The sequence below is a fragment of the Eutrema salsugineum genome, unplaced genomic scaffold (assembly GCF_000478725.1).
Source record: "Eutrema salsugineum unplaced genomic scaffold, Eutsalg1_0 scaffold_5, whole genome shotgun sequence".
Lineage (NCBI taxonomy): Eukaryota > Viridiplantae > Streptophyta > Magnoliopsida > Brassicales > Brassicaceae > Eutrema > Eutrema salsugineum.
The window spans coordinates 4,623,499-4,645,125 of record NW_006256612.1 but is presented as its reverse complement, the minus strand read 5'-3'; the positions used below and the strand labels follow the sequence as shown (position 1 = coordinate 4,645,125).

Sequence of the window (21,627 nt, the reverse complement as noted above, 5' to 3'; positions counted from 1 at the left end):
TACACATTATCAAATAAGAACCAATTAAAAATTATTGATAAGATGTTAAAGTGAAAAATGTATAAACATCATTCTGCACATGAAACTTGCTAAAAACACGACACATAAATAAATCATTACACAATTAATTATATAAATTATTTCTACATTATTACGCTCTCTTTTCTCAGATTTTAAGTCGTCATCTCATCATTAATATAGCATACTTCTGTATCCCTTCTTTCTCTTTTTCGCACTATTTTTTCCAAAACGATCCCAACTCCCCTATAATCCTATTATCTGCTCGAAAATTTATTTCCCTTACTGCTCCTTCATAATTGTCCATCAATAAAGGCAAACATAACTGAGCTATGGTGGTTGTAAGTTCTCAATTTAAAACGTATCTCACACACATATACTCAGAAGAACAAACACACTTACACCCAAAACAACAAAATCTCTTTTGTTTTTCTTTTAGCAATCTCTTTTGTGTTTTTTCCTCTTTCAATGGCCTCTTTTCCAAAACAGATATCATAAATGCGGCGAGAATTAAGAGCATTGGAAAGTTTCTGAAGTTTACAGAGGACATGATCAATGCAAACAACTTTGTTATACGACAATGTATGGTGAACTTTTTATTGAGAGAACTACACACCATTATGTATGTTTGACTATTTCTATATTGTTATCGTAACCATTACTTAACTTATAAACTTTTATAAATATTTTTAATTTTTATCTTGGATAATTCAAAATGAGAAATTTTAGGAGTGCACAATATTTGTATGATAATGAAGTACATACCATAGCTGAGAGCATCAAAAAGTTTTGAAAGTTTGCTAAGAAGATGATCCGTGACAACAACTTTCTTCTTGGTGAGTACATCGTCGAGAAGATTGCAAAAGAGACTGCCATTAAAGTTTTTGGTGTCCTCGCCAATAAAATTACGATTTGGGGTTTATATATACAATCTGACGTTTTCGGTTCTCCCACTGCTTCTTCATAATTGTCCATTAATGAAGGCAAACATAACTCACACACCTATGTATAACATATATCATATGTCTGTATATTTTTTATTTAAACGTATCTCACACACTCTCAAAAGAACAAACACATTTACGCCCAAAACAACAAAATCTCTTTTGTTTTTTCTTGAGCAATCTCTTGTGTTTTTTCCTCTCTCAATGGCATCCACAAAAGACATTATGATGGTGGCCAGAATTAAGAACATCAGGAAGTTCCTGAAGTTTGCAGAGGAGATGATCAAGGCAAACAACTTTTTCCAGGACAATGTATGGTGAAGGTGATCGCAGAAGCAACGGCCACAAAAGTTTTTGGTGTCCCAGCGGAAGAATTGGATGGTGTGGACTTGCACAACGGCTGGCGTTCCGCAGAGTTCATGTACACAGAGCTCACACCCATGCCTTAACCGACGCAGAAAGGAGTGAAGAAACAACCTCCTGTGCACACAATGACTATGTTCAAAGTGATTAAAGTCAGTGCTAAGATCAGACTGGTCCATGAGTTCAAGCGTACCGCTGAGATCGTGAGCAACCTAGGGGGTGAGCAGCTCGTGCAGGAGTCTCAGCGTCCAACTCCGGCAACCCCATGATACCCTTCCGGTAGGAAAGCGGAAGAGAGAAGAGAAGAATCGTTTGTGTGTGAATGTTTTTTCTTTTTCTTTTAAGTTATCCTTTTAATTTATGTAATTCCTTCTTGTTATTTCTGTTATTTTTTTCAGTAATTTTCTTCCTTTTTAAGTTTGGTTGTTCGAAGGAAGAAATGACTAGTTTAATTATTGTCAAGATCGTCAGGTTCTTGTATTCTGTCAACAAAATTATATTATCTTTCATAATAATTGTGAGTGAAAACTAAGAGGTGGTAGTGGGGTGGTTTTTTTTAGTGAAAGATTCGACTCTGTGGGTCTAGGCTAGAGATCGAGTTTTCCTAGATGTGGAATTATCACATTTTTAACTTTTGACTATTCAACCATGTGGGCTGCTATTGGGCTTACATAAAAAAGATGATGGACTTAAGAAGGATTAATCTGGGTTCGAATGGCCTGTGATTTACTTTCGGATAAAAAAAAAAAACAATTGTGAGTGAACAATGCTACCACGATAATGAATAATGATGGGTAACAAACATAAACAAATTTGAAAAAAAAAATCACTTTAAATCACAATTTTTATCTTAAGAAATTGATGTAAGAAAGAAAAGAGGCAGCACACTTTTGCTTTAGACGTCGACCATTGGCTACGGTTCTCTATATTGGTAGCTTTATTTTAGTTTAGCTATTTGCTTGAAGGATGGTTACAGGACTGCTGGTTTTCGTCACGGTTATAACTTATAAAACTTATCGAGTATTAAAAACGTTTATCGTGTATCATAAGAAAATAGTTTAGAGAAAACTAAGAAGCATCCAAAATAAAAGAAATCAGTATGATTGGTTTTTCTTTTTCCTTTTTTTTTGGTTTAAACAAATCAATTAATCAACAAAATATTCTGTATTAAAGATTTGTGTGAATAGTAGAGATTTTCATTTGGATGTCAGTTGGAAGCAAGATTTCTTAATATTTAAGGTTCTTAATATTTTTGATGAGGCGACAAATGGCCATGGGCTAAACCAAATATATTAACCAAGTCTCAAGACAACTTTTTTTTTTACTTCGCTTGTTTAATTTGTAACAGAGCAATGTGGAAACAGAGTAATGCTGCTATCTAATGATTAATTAATGTGGAAACAAAGTCATGATCGTATTTAACATCAAATGTAATTATGTAATTCACCATCCATGGGTTTAGTTTGTGAGATGAAACTGACAACAATAATGTAAGCTGCGATTGGAAGCGAGGATGCTGGATCTCCTCCGGAAGCATAGCACAACGAGATTGCCAACAGCCACAGAAAAGTAACCAAATGATACATAATATTCCAAATGAAAATAGGTAAACTCTTTCAAACTTATATGACGGTAATTAAGGTCATTAACAGTGATTGGTAACTAGAGACGTCTTGATTTCACAAAAGAGTTCTTAACGAATGAAAAGCAACAATATGGCTCTAAACTTGGACTATACCTCCTGACATCACGAATAGAAAACTTGATGTGCTCCAGGCCTAAATACATCAACATTGCATGTTCTGCAGTAATCCGCACACTCAGTCCACCAATCTAGAATTTTCAGACATAAGAGAACCAATGTTACAAACAAAAGAGAAACTTGAAACAGATCAAACGATTATCTTTTGACCTTTTTGTTTTTGTTTTCAGCAACCTCTTTTTACCCTTTCCTAATGCTAGCCAGAAAAGAAGCAAGCTCCACTATACAGGTAGTGTGTGAGTAAGTCGAGGCTTGTTGTTGGAGAGAACAATATCATGCAGAGAACTCTCCACCGTGAAAGAAAAAGTCCAACAACTTAGTGCCAAATTTCACACCACAGATTTCACGATTAATGGATCCACCACAAATAAAAGTTAAAAATATGTTACCATTTGGTGCCATACGTCATCTAAACGATCAGCATTTTCAGAGGATAGACCATCAATTTGTCCAACAACTCAGAGAATACATCTCCATCTGAAGTGTTTTGTTTTAGAGACCCTACTGGAAGCTGCAAAAGAGAGATCAAATATATACCAATGATGGCATAATACCTTTCCAGGAAACCAGAGATCAATCATAGTCAGCAGTAAGAGTAAAAGGCATCTTATACTCTAGTAACTTTCAATCATTGATAAACAGAGTTATAAACAGAGTTGAGTTTCTGGATTCTGCATATATAGAAACAAAGGAAAGAAAGATAAAAGAAAGAAAGAAAAAAGAAAGAAAGAAAGAATAGAACCCCTACCTCGTATCCTTCATACATAGTCCCTTAAACTACATCTTCAAGTTCCATTTCAAACATGCGCTAGAGTCATGTTGGAGAATATCATCCCACCCAATCTCTAATTACAAAGACTCTCCAGCATATCATTCAGTTATCACTTTAGTTAGTGGCGACATTTGTATATTGATGGCCAAGACATAAGGATTACCAAAGGAACAACTCCTCCATTGTCAGTGTCATTAAGGTCGTGTTTCGGTTGAAGTATAATCTTTAATGTGTCTATCCTGTCCATATGTGTAGTTTTGGCTATTTACTCATTTGTATTTCTAAAATATCGTTTTCATTCAAATATAGTTTTTTCATTCAAATATAGTTTTTTCATTCATTAGTTTAGAGAAGGCGCCAATATTAGATTTATGACCAAAAGCTAGCAGTTATATTGTATACTCTCCTTCTCAATGCTTCATATTGATTCCTTTTAATTTGTTAAATAATGTCAGCTATAAAAAGAAAAAGAAAAACATTAGATTGAGGAAATGCCTTGAAATCTCGAGAGGATACATACATATATCATACGTGATATATCAAGACGGCAATTTTTCACATGTTTTATATATCTAAATGAACGATTCATTTCATTCTTTCCATGTCATCATAAAAAGTTAAAATACAACGACTACCAAGTACCAACTTATTAGGGGTGGACACTTTGGTTTATTTTCGGGTTCAGTTCGGTTTGGTTAATGCGGGTCCAATAAAATTCTAACCATACTCAACTGAAATAAGTTTGGTTCGGTTTGAATTTGGTTTGATTTAGTTCGGTTTGGTTTTAATTTGGTTTAGTTTTAATTCAGTTTTTAAAAATCAGTTTGAAGAAAAAAATGATGTGTTGGTTTAGGTGAAATTTCACATTTCACCATATTTCAAAAAAACTAATATTATGAACTAACTAAAAAGTTAAATAAAATAAGTATATTAATTTTTTGGTTTGGATCGGTTTAAAACCAAACCGAACCGAACCGTTCAGATTGTGAAAAACTTCAACCAAACAAGTTATATATTAAAAATAAATCGGTTCAGTTTGGTTTAAGTTTGGTTGGTTTGGTTGGTTCAGTTCGGTTCGGTTTTTTTGCCCACCCCTACAACTTATAGTTTATTAGTTTGCGTCGTTATACCAAACTTGGATAACTAGGAATTAACCCGCGCTACAGTGCGGAAAACATTTTTTATTTTCAATTAAATTAAATAATTTTGCAAAAATAGTTATTTTTTAAAAATAATTATTGTTATAAAATTTATAATAATATATTGCATTTTTTTGAATTTTTTAAAAATAAGTTAATATGTATATCTATCATTTTTAATTTTATGGTTTGAATTATAAAAATAAATTAATCCGTATATAAAATTATTTTATAAGTGATTTAAAAATACTGTTTATTTAACTCGTTGGTATTAGATTAAAATATTATTCAGACTAATACATAAAAATATTATAATACTATAATCATCAACTAATTTACAATGTTTATTAACTGAGTTTTATAATCTGTCCACATACTATAAAAAATTAATTTTATTTTCTTTAATTATATATGAAAATAGTATAATATTATTTACACTTAGGTTTGATATATAGTAAATAAAAATACAAAAAACTATTTAATTTTTTAAAAATTATAATATTTAGTAGATTGAATATATCACCTATTTTAATAACTAATATTTTGAATTATGAGATTTTTTTTGATGAATATTAAAAAATTAGAATCATAATCCGTTCATATCGAACTAACCCGTTTACTTAACATTTTTGTACTGAACTAAAATATAAAACTTATTATAATATGCACGTTTAATAACTCTCACTTCACCATAATTTTTTTAAATCAAGTTTTCATGTCAAATTTTTTTAAAAATAACTAAAATATAATCAAGTAAATATAGCGAATTATAGTAAAAAATTTTACCACTTTTTAATATTATAAAATTTTAATCTTGAATTTTATAATATTTAATTGTAAATTTCTTTTATTTTCAAGTTTTGTAATTAAATATACTTTATGATACCATTTGAAACAAAAAAATATAAAAATTACTATATTTTTAAATTCAGAAATTAAATAATAAATATACTGTATTAAATGAGAAATAAAGATTTTCCATGTTTATTTAATAGATTTGAATGACAACTATATCCTTTCCTATTTTAATTATTTTTTGTTATTTGTAATGGTATATCATATAATATTTTATAAAATAAAGGTTATTTTTAAAAATATTTATTTAAATAATAATATAGAGATAACTAATATATATACTGTATATATATATATTGCACGTTAGGAACTTTCCATTTCTTAGTAGAAGAGAAATGTGCATTTTTTTAGTTGAGACCTTTCATGGTGCAATGGCTTTATGGTAATAGTCTCTCTGTTGATATGAGTAGAGGATTTTGTAGGTTACAAATATTCCATGAGTGACATTTATTTTCGACCCTGAATTTGACGTGGTTGCTAAGTCATTACAAGTCAGTCCTTTTGTAAGACTCCGCTCCCTTCTTCCTTTAACCGGAAACCAGATGGATTGGTTATCAAATCCATTGAGACTCCAAATCCGCATTTCATCTGGATTGGTTATCAACTATCAACTCTGAACGCCCCTAACCGAACTATCAGTGAGTCCAACGTCATACAATCTGGGGCCCAACGTCCTCTCTTTAGGTCCGTTGGCCCACCAACCGCCCCTACCAGTGAACCCAACGCCTTTTTTTATTAGGTCCATTGGCCCACCACTATCCGACGGTTGGCCTCTCTCTTAGGCCCATTGGGCCCACATTTGTCCGACGGTCGGGAGTCGCTTGGTCCGGGAGGCTCGTAAGAGTTGTCTATTATCCCTGCAATCACCACGTGATCTTTCCCCGTGTTTTATCCTCACTCGCACGGTACTGCAGACTACTTTCCGGTAGGTCATCCATCCTGAGATTACTCCAGCATAAGCACGCTTAACTCTGGAGTTCTCTCAAGACATTTGACCGAAAAAGATAAGTGCATTTTGATGACATAGATAGCCAAATCAATTCTTATAAGCCTTTTTCACATATACCGGAAATCAGGATGTCACAATTCTCCCCGACTTCCAAGGAATTCGTTCTCGAATTCTCAACCACGTCCCAAGACGCCACCCGGGTCAGAGCCGGTTGGCTAACCTGACGCTTTGATACCAATTGTGAGACCCCGCTCCCTTCTTCCCTTAACCGGGAACCAGATGGACCGGCTATCAAATCCATGAGACCCCGAATCCGCCTTTCATCTAGATTGGCTATCAACTATCAACTCTGAACGCCCCCAACCTCCCCTACCAGGAGCCCAACGTCATACAATCTGGGGCCCAACATTCTTTCTCTAGGCCTGTTGGCCAACCAACCGCCCCTACCAATGAGCCCAACGCCTATCTCTCTTAAGTCCGTTGGCCCACCACTGTCCGATGGTTGGCCTCTCTTTTAGGCTCATTGGACCCATCCCTGTCCGACAGTCGGGAGTCGCTTGGTCCGGGAGGCTCGTAAGAGTTGTCTACTGTCTTTGCAATCACCACGTGATCTTTTCCCGTGTTTTGTCCTCACTCGCACGGTACCGCAGATTACTTCCCGGTAGGTCGCCATCATGAGATTACTCCAGCATAAGCACGCTTAACTCTGGAGATCTCTCAAGACATTTGACCGGAAAAGATAAGTGCACTTTGATGACATAGGTAGCCAAATCAATTCTTATAAGTTTTTTTCACGTATACCGGAAATCAGGATGCCACACCTTTCATGATAATGTGCTCTTATACTATTGTTATCAACTTTGAAATGATTCTTTATTAATTAGTTTTGTGTGATTGATGATCAGAGGTTCCTAAAATGAAAAATACTTCACCTTTCAGGATATGCTTGGGAATTGGAAAATGAGAGCAAATGAACCTGGAGATGAATTATCTGTCTCCATTGAATCGCAGCATCCTCAATACGGTAAATATTTCTTTGAGACATTGAAGGCCAAAAGAATACCTCAAGAACGAGTGTCTGATCCCGCAGTTTTCTTCTGGTTGATGCCTCATAAAGTTGCGATTTGGATCTATTGGCATGTAAGTGAGACACATAACTCAAGATCTTTTAAGTATATACACTCAATAATGTGGATCTAACCTTTTTTGGTTTTTAGGCACTTAATCTCTGGTGGAAGAATGTACCTTTCATCCAAACCAACACCCTAGATACTCAAACCCATCATACAGAGAAGAATCAGCGAAACGTGATCAAGAACTTCGTTGTGTTGGATTAGATGTATCAAACTCTGATGAAACCATCAACCTTGGTGAGTTTAAAGCAGATAGTTATAATAGTAGTAGTAGTTTTGGAGGATGTCGCTTTGCGTGGCGAGATGCTAATTGGCCTTGGTTATGAATAGTGAATACATACACTCTTAAGGTAATAATAGTTCTCTTTTTCCATTTGCCTAATTTGTACTTTTCTCTTTTGTGGAAATGTTCAAAAACCAGAATTGTCACGGACCTATTCTTGACATTCAACTCTCTATTCATACCTGAAAATGACACCAAAATCTGTTTCCACATCCATGTCTTTTCTCAATGAGTATGATTTAACACATTGTTGAAATCACACCTTTTCTCTTTTGATTTAGGGGCTAGGCTGATTGTCAGTTCGGAATTTACAGTCATTCATTGATGGTAAGATTGGCAAACATTTGAAAATCTCATCTCAGGTTTTAGTTGACTTGTTTTGATTTTGGCTTGAAAACCAATGAACGTTTTTTGATAAGCCTTAAATGTGACTTGATTTTCTTGCTATCAACCATATCAATTATGATTTACAGTTTGTTTAGCTATCCAGAAAAAAGTTTGTACATTGCACTAGTTGTCATTCTATAATAATTCTACCATAATATGCGTTTTTGTTGTAAACTTTGAATTTATTGAAGAAATAATTTGTCAAAATAGATGCTCCTTATTCTTTTCACTGTACAAAAATTTGTTGGTCTAATCAGTTGATCTTCTTATTTATGGTCACAGTCCTTCATCTTTAAAAGACTTTATTGAAGTTAACACCTCATATAGAATTTGATATTCAACTATACGATCCTACCCTATCCAATGAAACAAAGTTAAACTGGTTTTGGGTATCCACATTATTTATTGGGAACTGTAGTTTTGTCGGAATCTGATTCTTTGGATCAGCTTTCTGATGATATTTGTTGTTTGATTATACAAAGTATTGTTTCTTCACAAATGTCTTCTTTTTTTTTGTAACTAAAATGTTTTCATAAGTGTTTTCATTTTCATGTTTGTTCTTTTGGTTCAAATTTTCACTTGACATTTATACGATAAATTTGTTTTTAAAATCCTCCTAAAATTAGGTTTAGAGGGTAGAATCGGATGGATTTTCAGTTTTTTTTTTTGCCAAATTTTGTTTTTAACGAGTTTTCTGACCATATTTTGTTTATTTCTTGTAATTTTAGATTATTTATGTTTTCTCTTCTTTTAAAATTCTTTAATAGAGCAAAAAAAAAATCAGCCTAGTCCACATAAATAAATGTTATAGATAAAAATCAGAAATAATGTTGGGTTCGTTTGGAGTCAAACCGTGCCAATTGCAAACTTCACATCAGGATGATTGGATTTATAGCCCACTTATGGTTGATTGTTTGTTACCTTGCGAAACTCAACACTAACCACATGTTAAATTCGCTCCCAAATTTGACTTCTTTGTTTTTGAAATATAAATGATTTTCTATTTTCAACGTGCTTTTATTTTCAATATATTGTCTGTATATGGACACATCTAAATAGGATTCGTGGACTACTTTTTATTTTATTTTGGTTAATGGGATAAAGTGAAATTATTTTGCGAAAAGAGTGAATCAATTGAATGGTGCATGGGCAACCACCAAATCACCAATCCTAAGGTCGTTGATTACTATTCTAGTATTTCTCATGACTCGCGTGATTTACTTTCATGCTAGTTTCTCACCTAAAATATAAAATAAGATAAATAAAAGAACAAATCAAATGTCAGTTTCTTTTTCTTTACGCAAATAAAATGTTAGTTTTTTTGTTAAAAAAATAAAATGTTAGTTATACTTTTAGATATTTTAGCTTTAGTAAATTCAGCAACAGCTCCAACACTATGTTTCGGGCCTCTTGCCGTTTTTTTAAATAGTATGAATATGAAACATATATACCGAAAAATACAAAAAGAATGATCCATATGCAATTAATTAGGAAAAGGAGTAAGAAAATGATGAAGATTTTCAATGGTCGAAATAGCGAAACCAAGTCTTTATAGTAAGGTATTCAATATTTCACAAACTTTGAAATATCCAAAACCAGAATGGAAATGCCATTGATGTCAAAATAATTTGTTTTTATGTCAAAATAATTTCTCAACCGATTTCATTTCAAATATATTTTGTTGACGTAAACAACTTTATTAGTGGATGATGTTTAAACTAAAATCAATAACTAATCAAAATATTAGTCGCTACCATGTAGTGTTTTGTTTTTCTACGAATCCTTATCACTTGGTCATAGCCGTGAAACAAGTAGAGTATAATTAATCTTCTACAAGATTAATTAACCAAAGATTTTTAAAGGAGCAGCGTATGGAGACACAAGCACGTGCATTAATCAGAGATTATTATTTTTGACTCAAGTGACAAATGAGTTAGGTACGAAATGCCAGACAGTGAAAGGATTGAAATATGTTTTAAGTATGTATTTAAAATGAATTATCAAAAATGCAAAAAATATGAAACTATATTCAATCAAAACATGTATTTGATAAATATTTGAAAAAGAAATACAAATTGTTACTTGGAACGTTACTTTCGGCTCAGATGTTTACATCTAACCTTAGTACGAATTTAATTAGAACAAGGAATTACACACGTGCCAAATCTGATAGTTCATTGGTTAGAGGGTTCAGCTCCACCACATGGATTCGATTTATGGCAAGTAGAGAAGAAAGAAATCGAACAAGAAAAAAAAAACACGTTTATGAATCAGTATCTTAATTCTTTATGAATTATTAAATAAAGTTAACGTAAAACACTTATAACAAAAAGAAAAAGTTATGTTAACACCGCCAAGATTTTAATATTTGCGTGTGCAGTGATCACATAATTTACCTAAAAAGATAGGCGTCACACACTTTAGTATACCGGTAAAGTGCAAAGTAATAAATAACTACATACCAAAGATACAGAAATATTTAACAAATAATTTAAGTCAATCAAAAGGAATGTAATCATAAGAAATTTTAAAAATGTGTAAAATGCCTCCAAACCGCCCGTAGAAATTTAGAATAAATATTAAAAATTCCTTTCATTCCTCGTTAAATCGATACAAAATCCAAACCTTACAAGATATAAAAATATAAAAGCATTTTCCACGTGAGAGAATTAAAAAAGAAGCTGTAATCCGTCTGTCCTAATTAGATACCGCCGTTATAAAACCCGTGTTCTATTTTCCACCGTCTCTCTCACACACACACACACATATATATATATATATACTTTGTCTACCTCTCATCTCAAATCCAGACACAATATCATCATCGTTATTCTTCTTACAACTAATGAAGATGCATAAAAATTGCGACTTGGAACTTCGTCTTTTTCCTACTTCTTCTTATAAATCCGATTCAAATACTTCGTAAGTCTCTCTCTCTTCTGGAAGTTGATTTATGGGCAAAATCGTATATATGAAACTGATAAATTTTACATTTAATGGATTTGAAGTGTGGTAGAATCAAGAAGCTCACAACTAAAGGAAGAATCTCAAAGAATAACAATTTTTTACAATGGACAAATGTGTGTTTCTTCAGATGTTACCAAGCTTCAGGTATGTATCTGCATACAAATTCATAAACATGGTTCTGTTTTCTTTTAAGAAATTATTAATCGATGGACTTGTTAATAATTAGTGATTATGAATAAATGTAGGCTAAATCGATTATATCGATCGCGAGCAGAGAAATGGAAGAGAGGTCATCCCGATTTTATAATCAGCTTTCAACTAATCCAAAGGCTTCTATGAAAAAATCTCTCCAAAGTTTTCTTCAGAAACGGAAAATTCGAATTCAAGCCACTTCACCTTACCATCAGCATTCACGACGATAGAGTTTATTTTATTTGTTAGTAGTTTTTTTTATTATGTTTTTAGTAATCCAAACTAGAATTCAATTTTATTATGTTTCTCATGTGTTTGTTATACTCTAACACACATACACAAATATATCTATATGCATATGTAGTATATAATTGATCCTAATATCGATTTTGAATCTGATTTCTATTAGTATATTTTTGTTAACCTTGACCAATATAATTATTTCTAACCTGATGTCTTTGTCTATATACAGTATATTGTCAGTTCTATAACAAAGTAAATAGGAATACACTACAAAAACATGTCACATTTTTACTAAAATTCTTAATAAATTAATATAGACGATAGTGTTTAATTTATTTTTTAATTATTTTTTCAGAAGTTTTTTTTTACTATTATTCAAATTGGAATTCCATTGTATTATGTTTCTCATGTGTTTGTTGTTGATTAGAGAAGTACTCCCAACACACACACATATAAAAAAACATAGAGTAAAAACTCTAAATTTTGGACCAATTTCTATACGTTTCTAATATAGAAGTACTCTATGTTTGTTGTTTAGACTCTAAACTTAGAAGTACTCCTAAACAATTTCTGTCTAAAACCAGAGTAATTATATGATTCAATTTTAAAAATTAATTGGTTAAATTGAAATTGACTATGTAATAGAGAATCTAACCACAACGCAGCCTCAAACCAAAGCAAGATTTAAACCAAGTCATATACTAACTACTCGAGATCAGTTTGATGATAAGAAGTTATCAGACATAGCAAAAAAGAATAATGCTTAAAATAAAGAAGATGATGGTTCAGTAATCAGTATTATTTTTGTAATGCAAAATAGAAAAAAAATCAGCTTAAAAAAATAAGCAACTAAACAAAGAGAAGATATCAAATAAAAATGAACTAAACAAAGAGAAAACATTAAGCATATAAATAAAATAGAATCAGGATCAATGAATGCTTCTCATAAATACAGCAGTTTTATGAAAAAAAATGAAAAAAGGGAGAAAGTTGTTTCGATAAACCTTTGGTGGACTAATATTTTGGGCATGTAAATAGGTTAAAAGGAGTAATGTTATAGTAAACGACACACACTAGATTTTGTATATTTGACATTTTTGAATAAATTTTTACAAGATAATTATAGAAATTGAAGCATCAACGCCGTTCGTGAAGTTTTTTCATCGCCATAAACCATAAATTAAAAAAAAACATAACCACGTAAATGTAGAACGATATGTTTTAAATGAATTGTATACATCATTAAATAAGAACTATAAACCATAAACTAAAAAACAAACATAATCAAGTTTGGTTTACTAAATTATCTAAACCACGTAATATAGAATGATACGTTTTAAGTGAATTATACACATCATCAAATAAGAATCAATTAAAAAATTATACATAAGATGTTAAAGTGAAAAAAGTATAAACATCGTTTCACAGTCGAAACTCGCTAAGAACACGACACATAAGCAAGTTACTACACAATTAAGTATATAAATTATCTCTACATTACTATCCTCTCTCTTTTTATATTTTAGGTCATCATCTCATCATTAATATATCATACATCTGTATCTTTTTCTCTTTTTCGCACTATTTCTTTCAAAACGATTACGACTCCCCTATAATCCTATTACCATATAATCCTATTATCTACTCAAAAATTTATTTCCCTCACTGCTCATTCATAATTGTCCATCAATTAAGGCAATCATAGCTGAGCTATGGTGGTTGTATGTACTATATTTAAAATATATCTCACACACAGTTAGAAGAACAATCACACTTACAGCCAAAACAACAAAATCTCTTGCTTTTTCTTAAGCAATTTCTTTTGTGTTTTTTCCTTTTTTAATGGCGTCCAAAGCAAACATTATGAATGCAGCAATAATTTAGAGCATTGGCAAGTTCCTGAAGTTTGCATAAGACATGATCAAGGCAAACAACTTTATTCTAGGACAATGTATAGTGAACTTTTTATTGAGAGAAAAACACACCATTATGTATATTGACTTTTCCTATATTGTTATCGTAACCATTACTTCACTTATAAACTTTTATAAATATCTTTAGTTTTTATCTTGGAGAATTCAAATAAGAAATTTTAGGAGTACACAATTTTTGTATGATAATGAAATATACACCATAGCTGAGAGCATCAAAAAGTTCCAAGAGTTTGCTGAGAATATGATCTGTAACTTTCTTCTCGGTGAGTGCATCGTCGAGAAGATTACAAAAGATACGGCCACTAAAGTTTGTGGTGTCTCTGCCAATGAAGTCGAGCTGATAGATCTCTATAATGGGTGTCGTTCTGCTGAGTTTAGGTACAGCAAATACACACTTATGCCTCCGCCACCACGTAAAGGCGTGAAGATTTCTCCGGTTCACACCTAAACCCTTTTCAAGATCATCAAAGCGAGTGCAAAGATCAGTTTAAGAGGGAGTTTCTACCACGGCCGAAGTTGAAACCAGCTTGGAGGGAAATGTGTAGTTTTGGCCATTACTAAATTGTATTGTAAAATATGAGATGTTTCAGGAGTAAGAAAGAGATATGAAGATGGAGTTAGTTAGTTAGCTCAATAAAAGCCAATGGCGTCAGTAATCTGAAACTGGTCTTCCTCCTAAGTCGTAACTCCTTCGGTGAAATTAGAATTCTATAAGAAAAAATTTGGAATCCCATAAATGAATTAAGAAGCGTTTGAGCTGTTAAGAGTAAAGACGACGTCATCGTTTCCGAGACGAATCAAGCTTCTCTTTCTCCTAATATGTTTCCTTCTCAACCATCTGATCTCAAAGCTTGTTCTTTATAGTACAGAGCCAAAAGCCTGAATTTTTCTTCTCTGTTTCTCAAGTTTCAGGTTTCGTGTTCGATCTTTGATTAAGATATATATATTTTTTTGGATATTTTAGGATATAGGATACTAAAGACTAATAATGACTCCAACAAGTTTTTATTGTTTGGTTTTGAAGATCTTGATGGTTTTCACAGAGATTAATCTGAAAGAAAGATAACTTCTACAGGAAGTTACTCTCTTTGGGTTAGGTTACTTGTTTCACGAAAAATTCAGGACACAAACAAACGAGCAGGGATAAGATTGAGAAACAAAAGAATAAAACAACAAAAACAAAGTGGTATATCATATGCGGACATCAATGGGACTATGGGAGGTCTTGCATGACTCTAAAATATGATCCTAGAGCTATAAGTTAAACAATGCAAAAACCATACACGTACATCATGCGAGTTGAAAATCATGGATTTGCATGTGCATTACGTCCTAAAAGTCAGTCTTGCAAGCAAGTTTCATTAGGACCGGAATGTTTCTCTTGTTAAAACTCAAACATTGAGAGTGATATAAACGTTGTACGGAATTAAAAGTAATATTAAATTTGAAACAAAAACAAAACCACACGCGCACACACACACACACAAAACCCAAAATAAATTCATAGAAGAAAATGATCGTCAGACATATAAAGAATGGTGGAAAAACGTTCTTTAATTACGATATAAAAACGTTCTTTAATGAATTTATCAATGAAGGAATATTTCGAATAAAAAAAGTACAGCAAAAGACACTCAAAAGTTTAATGTGGGCAGCCGATGGGGTACTGTATCGAGAAACGCCGTGTTCTTGTGGGCTTGATGTAATCCAGATTTGCCTTTTGAGAACCAAACTAAACCGGGATACGAAATCATTACAGTAAACCGAAACAGTACGCCTAGAGATCAATTTCGGCCGTTTGGGCCTCTTGGGGAAACCAAGCCAAATAAATGGGCTTTTCGATGAGATGTCAACGGACACTTCAAATCTCAAACCCGACATCGGTGTACCGTTTGCGGTTATATTCGGTTTATATCAATTTCCTTTGCATTCTATCAAGTAATTTGAATAGTACCCTATATGTTTATAAATGTCGATTTTCAATTTTTCAGTTTCTGCGGATTTTGGTTCGGTTGGTTGCCAGCTTTCTTTAACAAGTTGATTAAATATATCTCAAACGGAGTAAACTTTAATGCCGGTTACCTGGTTTAGTTATTGGTATAACTTGGTCCAATTATAAGCTGAATGATTAGGCTGCCAAAATGTCCCGCAATGAAATGGGAGATATTGGTACGGTCTCAGGAAACTTCTATTCATGAACAGTTCAGATTCTACCAAATCCAAACCAATCATCACTAAACCCCAACATACAACAAAAATCGAAGAGTATACACATATATCTCAAGAATCTTAGCGGATTTGATATTTAACGGCCAAATATGTTTATGGTTTAGTACGTTTCTTTTTGTTTTTGTTAAGTTGACTAGGGATTAGCGCGGATGATATTTTTTTACTTTCAATTACATTAAATAATTTTGCAAAAATAATTATTTTATGAATTTTATTTTTCAAAAATAGTTATTTTGCAATAAAAGTTATTTTGTGAATTTTATAAAATGAGTTGATTTGCATATAGAGTCATTTTATTTTTTATTTAAATTGTAAAAAATGAATTAGTCTGTATATAAAATTATTTTATAAATAGATAAAGCAAAATAATTTGTTTATTTAACCCGTTGGTATTAGATTTATTATTGAAGCTAATACACAAAGTATTATAATATTACAATTATCAAATCTAATTTGCATTACTTAATAACTGAGTTTTATAATCTGTCCACAAACTATAAAAAAGCATTTTTATCTTCTTTAACTATATATGTAAATAAATATAATATTCTTTAAATTTAGGTTTGATATAAAATTAATTAAAATATAACAAACTATATTTATTTTTAAACGATAAATTATAATATTTAGTAGATTAAATATACCACATTTTAACAAAACTAATATTTTGAATTGCGAGACTGTTTTTGGTAGATATTAAAAAATTTAAAATCATAATTCATTCATATCGAACTACCCGTTTACTTAACATGTTTATACTAGATTAAAATATAAAATTAACTATAATATGCACCGTTTAATAACTCTCACTTCACCACAAACTTTTTTAATTAAAAATCAATTTTCTCATGTCAAATTTTTGATAAAAATAACTAAAGAAAATTATTTTTGTATAGAATCAAGTAAATATAACAAATTATAGTAAAAATATTTCACCATTTTTTTAATATCATAACTTTTAGTCTTGATTTTAATATTATTCAATTGTAAATTTTTTATTTTCATTTTATTAGTTAAATATACTTTATGATATCTTTTGAAACAAAAAAATATAAAAAACTACCATATTTTTTTGAATACAGAAATTTAATAATAAATATACTCTATTAAATGAGAACAAAGACTTTCTATATTTTTTTCAATAGATTTGAAAGACAACTATATTCTTTCCTATTTTAACTAGTCTTTGTTATTTATAGTGGCATATCATGTAATATTTTACAAAATATAGGTTAGTTTTTAAATGTCTACTTAAATAATAATATAGAGATATATATGATAAATATTTGTCACTACCAAAATTTAGATATTAATACAATGTAGTTTGTCATTGAGATTAGACCTAGCGAAAACAAAGTATATAAACTCTTTTTGACTACCGCTGAAAACATAAATACATGAGCTATATAAATAAAATAATAAAATATTAATTCTTTATTTACGTTAAGATAATTCCTTCAATGTCATGATCTAATATTTTTATGAATATATCCTGAAGTTTCAGGAGTATGGTAAAATATTACCATTTCCTAAAACATATATAATTTAGAAAATATTTTATAAATTCATGAGAACATTCGTTTGAATCAATTTTAAATTTGGAAGCTTTCTTGAATTTTGTTAAGAATCAACTTTAAATTCTTTGATTGATATCGGCAAAATATTGGAAAATGTACTTTGTAAACTGTTTGTAATTTGTATACATCAGAAGATAGTGTATAATAAAACTAAAACGTAATTAGAAAAACTTCCTATCAATTTAGAAAATCTTCCTAATAATTCAGAAAAACATTCTTGTTGTGAAAATTTAGAAACTTTATTAATCACTGGAATGTATATATAGAGTACATAGGGAATCTAGGTTAAGTACAATGCCCTGATGGGCCTAATGGACCGGTATAAGAGTCCATATATGATATGTGTTATAACACTCCCCCTTGGACGAGTGAACCGGGTCAGCTACTCAATCGGGATCTCGATAATGCGCTGGGGAATGTTGCCTCATTAAAACCTTACCAGGAAAACCCAGTGGGACAAAACCATGGTGAAGGAAAAAGAGTACAACACGCATTACTCCCCCTGATTGTAGCATCACTGCAGATCTCTAAGTCTATACATTCCTATCTGTTTGACGAGCTTTCGGTGTGTTGAAGTAGGCAATGATTTGGTGAAGAGGTCAGCTGAATTCTCACTGGATCGGACCTGCTGAACGCTGAGAGTGCCGTCCTTCTGCCAGTCTGAGGTTGAGAAGAACTTCGGTAGAATGTGCTTCGTCCGATCTCCTTTGATATATCCTTCCTTGAGCTGAGCTATGCATGCCGCGTTGTCTTCATACATCACCGTGGGCTGTGTGTCTTCGTCCATACCACAATCTCTGCGGATGTGCTGAGTCATGGAGCGCAGCCAGACGCATTCCCTACTAGCCTCATGAATGGCTAGGATTTCAGCATGGTTTGATAAAGTGGCAGTGAGTGTCTGCTTCATTGATCTCCAAGAGATGGCTGTTCCTCCATGCGTAAAAACGTAGCCAGTTTGAGACTTGGCAGTGTGCGGATCTGATAGATATCCTGCATCGGCGAAGCCGACTAACCCATCTTTATTTTGGTTAGTATAGAAGAGTCCTAAGTCTTGAGTACCTCGAAGGTATCTTAGGAGATGTTTTATACCGTTCCAGTGCCTCTGAGTTGGAGATGAACTATATCGAGCGAGGAGGTTCACGGCGAAACATATGTCTGGTCTAGTGTGACTAGCCAGGTACATTAACGCTCCTACAACACTGAGGTATGGCTTTTCAGGACCAAGGATTTCTTCATCATCCTTTTTGGGACCAAGAGGGTCATCACTTAAGCTTCTAACTACCATTGGGCTGGTCAATGGGTGAGCTTGGTCCATATTAAATCGCTTGAGTACCTTTTCGATATAAGCCGATTGATGCACAAGGATTCCTCCTTTGATGTACTCAAGTTGTAATCCCAAACAGTACTTTGTTTTGCCTAGGTCTTTCATTTCGAATTCTGCTTTTAAGCAGTCGACTGTTTGGGAGATCTCACCAGATGTTCCGAGGATGTTTAGATCATCCACGTATACTGCTATGATTACAAATCCTTTGTTTGAGTACTTCTTGATGAAGATGCATGGACTGATGGGGTCATTTTTGTAGCCTTCTTTGATGAGGTAATCGCTGAGGCGGTTGTACCACATACGCCCACTTTGTTTCAGTCCATACAAGGATTTGTTCAGCCTGATGCAGTATTGATCTCGAGATGCATTTTTGTCTTTTAGTTCAATGCCATCTGGGAGTCTCATATATATTTCGTTGTCCAGGGGCCCATAGAGATATGCGGTTACAACATCCATTAACCGCAGATCAAGATTTTCTCTTATGGCCAGACTTATGAGGAATCGGAATGTTGTTGCATCCACCACTGGAGAATAAGTCTCCTCATAATCGATTCCGGGTCTCTGTGAGAATCCTTGTGCTACAAGCCGTGCTTTGTATCGAACGACTTCACCGAGTTCGTTCCTTTTGCGCACAAAGACCCATTTGTGGCCCACTGGCTTGATGTGTGATGGGGTCCGGATGATCGGACCGAACACGTTTCTGAGTTTGAGACTCTTTAACTCCACGTTTATGGCTTCTTTCCATTTTAGCCAATCTGTTCGATGTGTACACTGTGTTATTGACGTGGGTTCTAGATCCTCTTGCGTGAGCACAACATCAAGTGCTACTTTGTATGCAAAGAGTGCATTTAAGTCGACTTCTTTTCGATTCCATTGTATTCCGGACATATTGTAATTGATGGAGATCTCATTGTTATCTTCTGAACCTGGAGATTCGGCGTCCCGAACTTCCATTGAGGGTTCATTAGATTGAGTCTCAGCCGCGGCTATGTCTGATATTGCAGGAATCCCGGTTTCGGTTATTGCACCTTTCTTTGATTTCCGGGGATTCTTATCTTTGGAACCGAGAGGTCTGCCCCGTTTGAGACGTGGTGCAGACTCTGTAGCAACTTGGGTCTGTCCCGTTGGGACAGCTATTCGTACTGGTGCATTACAAGCTGGGATGTACGATTTGGTTACTTTGGTCGGGTCAGCAAAGGAATCTGGCAATTGATTAGCTAGCTTTTGATAATGAATAATCTTTTGGATCTCTGAATCACATTCTAGAGTCCGAGGATCTTGCCAATTTAATGATGTTTGATTCCATGAAAGATCTTTGACCAGCTTGTTTGTCTCACCACCTAAAGAGGGATATACCGATTCATCGAATTGGCAATCCGCATATCTGGCCTTGAAGAGATCTCCAGTGGTTGGCTCGAGATATCTTATGATGGTGGGAGAGTCAAAATCAACATATATTCCCATCCTTCTTTGAGGTCCCATTTTGGTTCGATGTGGTGGAGCAATGGGTACATATACTGAACACCCAAATGTTTTGAGATGGGAGATGTCTGGCTCATGACCCGAGAGTAGTTGGGATGGGGAATATTTGTGTTCACTAGATGGCCGGATGCGTATGAGTTCAGCAGCATGTAATACTGCATGTCCCCATGCTGAGACCGGGAGCTTTGATCTCATGAGTAATGGTCGGGCTATCCATTGAATGCGTTTAATGAATGATTCAGCCAATCCATTTTGAGTATGGACATGTGCTACAGGATGTTCCACGGTTACCCCCATGGCCATACAGTAGTCATTAAACGCTTGTGAGGTAAATTCACCAGCATTGTCAAGGCGGATAGACTTTAGTGGGAAGTCAGGGAAATGGGCCCGCAATTTTATGATTTGGGCCAAGAACCTAGCGAAGGCTTGGTTCCGAGAGGACAAGAGACAAACATATGACCAACGGGTCGATGCGTCTATAAGGACCATGAAGTACCGGAATGGTCCGGAAGATGGATGTATAGGTCCACAGATATCGCCCTGGATTCTTTCTAGGAAATGAAGTGTTTGTTTAGAGATTTTAACTGGTGAAGGCCGAGTGATCAATTTGCCTTGAGAACAAGCTGTGCACATGAGGTGTTGAGGATAAGCTCGGTTTTCTTTGAGGGTATGCCCTTGAGAGTTTTGAATTAGTTTACGCATCATATTTGCACCCGGATGACCGAGCCGGTCGTGCCAAATAGTATAATCAGTAAACCGGGCTTTGAGAGTGGTATTAGCTTCAATCATACTGACTTTAGCATGGTAAAGTCCAGTAGAGAGCGCGGGTATGGTTTCGAGGATTTGTTTATGGCCGTCTACAGTTTTAGTGACTAGGAGGGATTCTTTGTTCCCTTGACCTTGGGTTTCTATGTGGAAACCATTCTGTCTTATATCCTTGAAGCTCAGAAGATTTCTCTTCGAACTAGGAGAATATAGAGCATCTGGTATTTCAAGTTGTGTGCCATTTGATAGCAACACATAGGCATGGCCATATCCTTCGATAAGGTTGAGGGACCCGCGATGGTGCTAATA

At 33.6% G+C, this 21,627-nt stretch overlaps 1 protein-coding gene and 1 pseudogene across 1 annotated transcript; both read left to right on the top strand.

The window, feature by feature from the left end:
* The first annotated feature begins 1,453 nt into the window (after positions 1–1,453).
* LOC112083980 lies at positions 1,454–8,261 on the top strand (annotated as a pseudogene).
* Positions 8,262–11,350: 3,089 nt separating this feature from the next.
* LOC18992088 (protein TIFY 5A) lies at positions 11,351–12,070 on the top strand. The gene is made up of 3 exons (XM_024153029.1): positions 11,351–11,527; positions 11,614–11,716; positions 11,818–12,070. The coding sequence occupies exons 1-3, from the start codon at positions 11,451–11,453 to the stop codon at positions 11,992–11,994; spliced, it is 357 nt and encodes a 118-aa protein (XP_024008797.1). The 5' UTR covers positions 11,351–11,450; the 3' UTR covers positions 11,995–12,070.
* Positions 12,071–21,627: the final 9,557 nt, after the last annotated feature.

Coding starts and splice junctions, on each gene's coding strand:
- LOC18992088 (XM_024153029.1), top strand. CDS start 11,451: ATGAAGATGCATAAAAATTGCGACTTGGAACTTCGTCTTTTTCCTACT. Junction 11,528..11,613: donor AAATCCGATTCAAATACTTC/GTAAGTCTCTCT, acceptor ATGGATTTGAAG/TGTGGTAGAATCAAGAAGCT. Junction 11,717..11,817: donor CAGATGTTACCAAGCTTCAG/GTATGTATCTGC, acceptor GAATAAATGTAG/GCTAAATCGATTATATCGAT.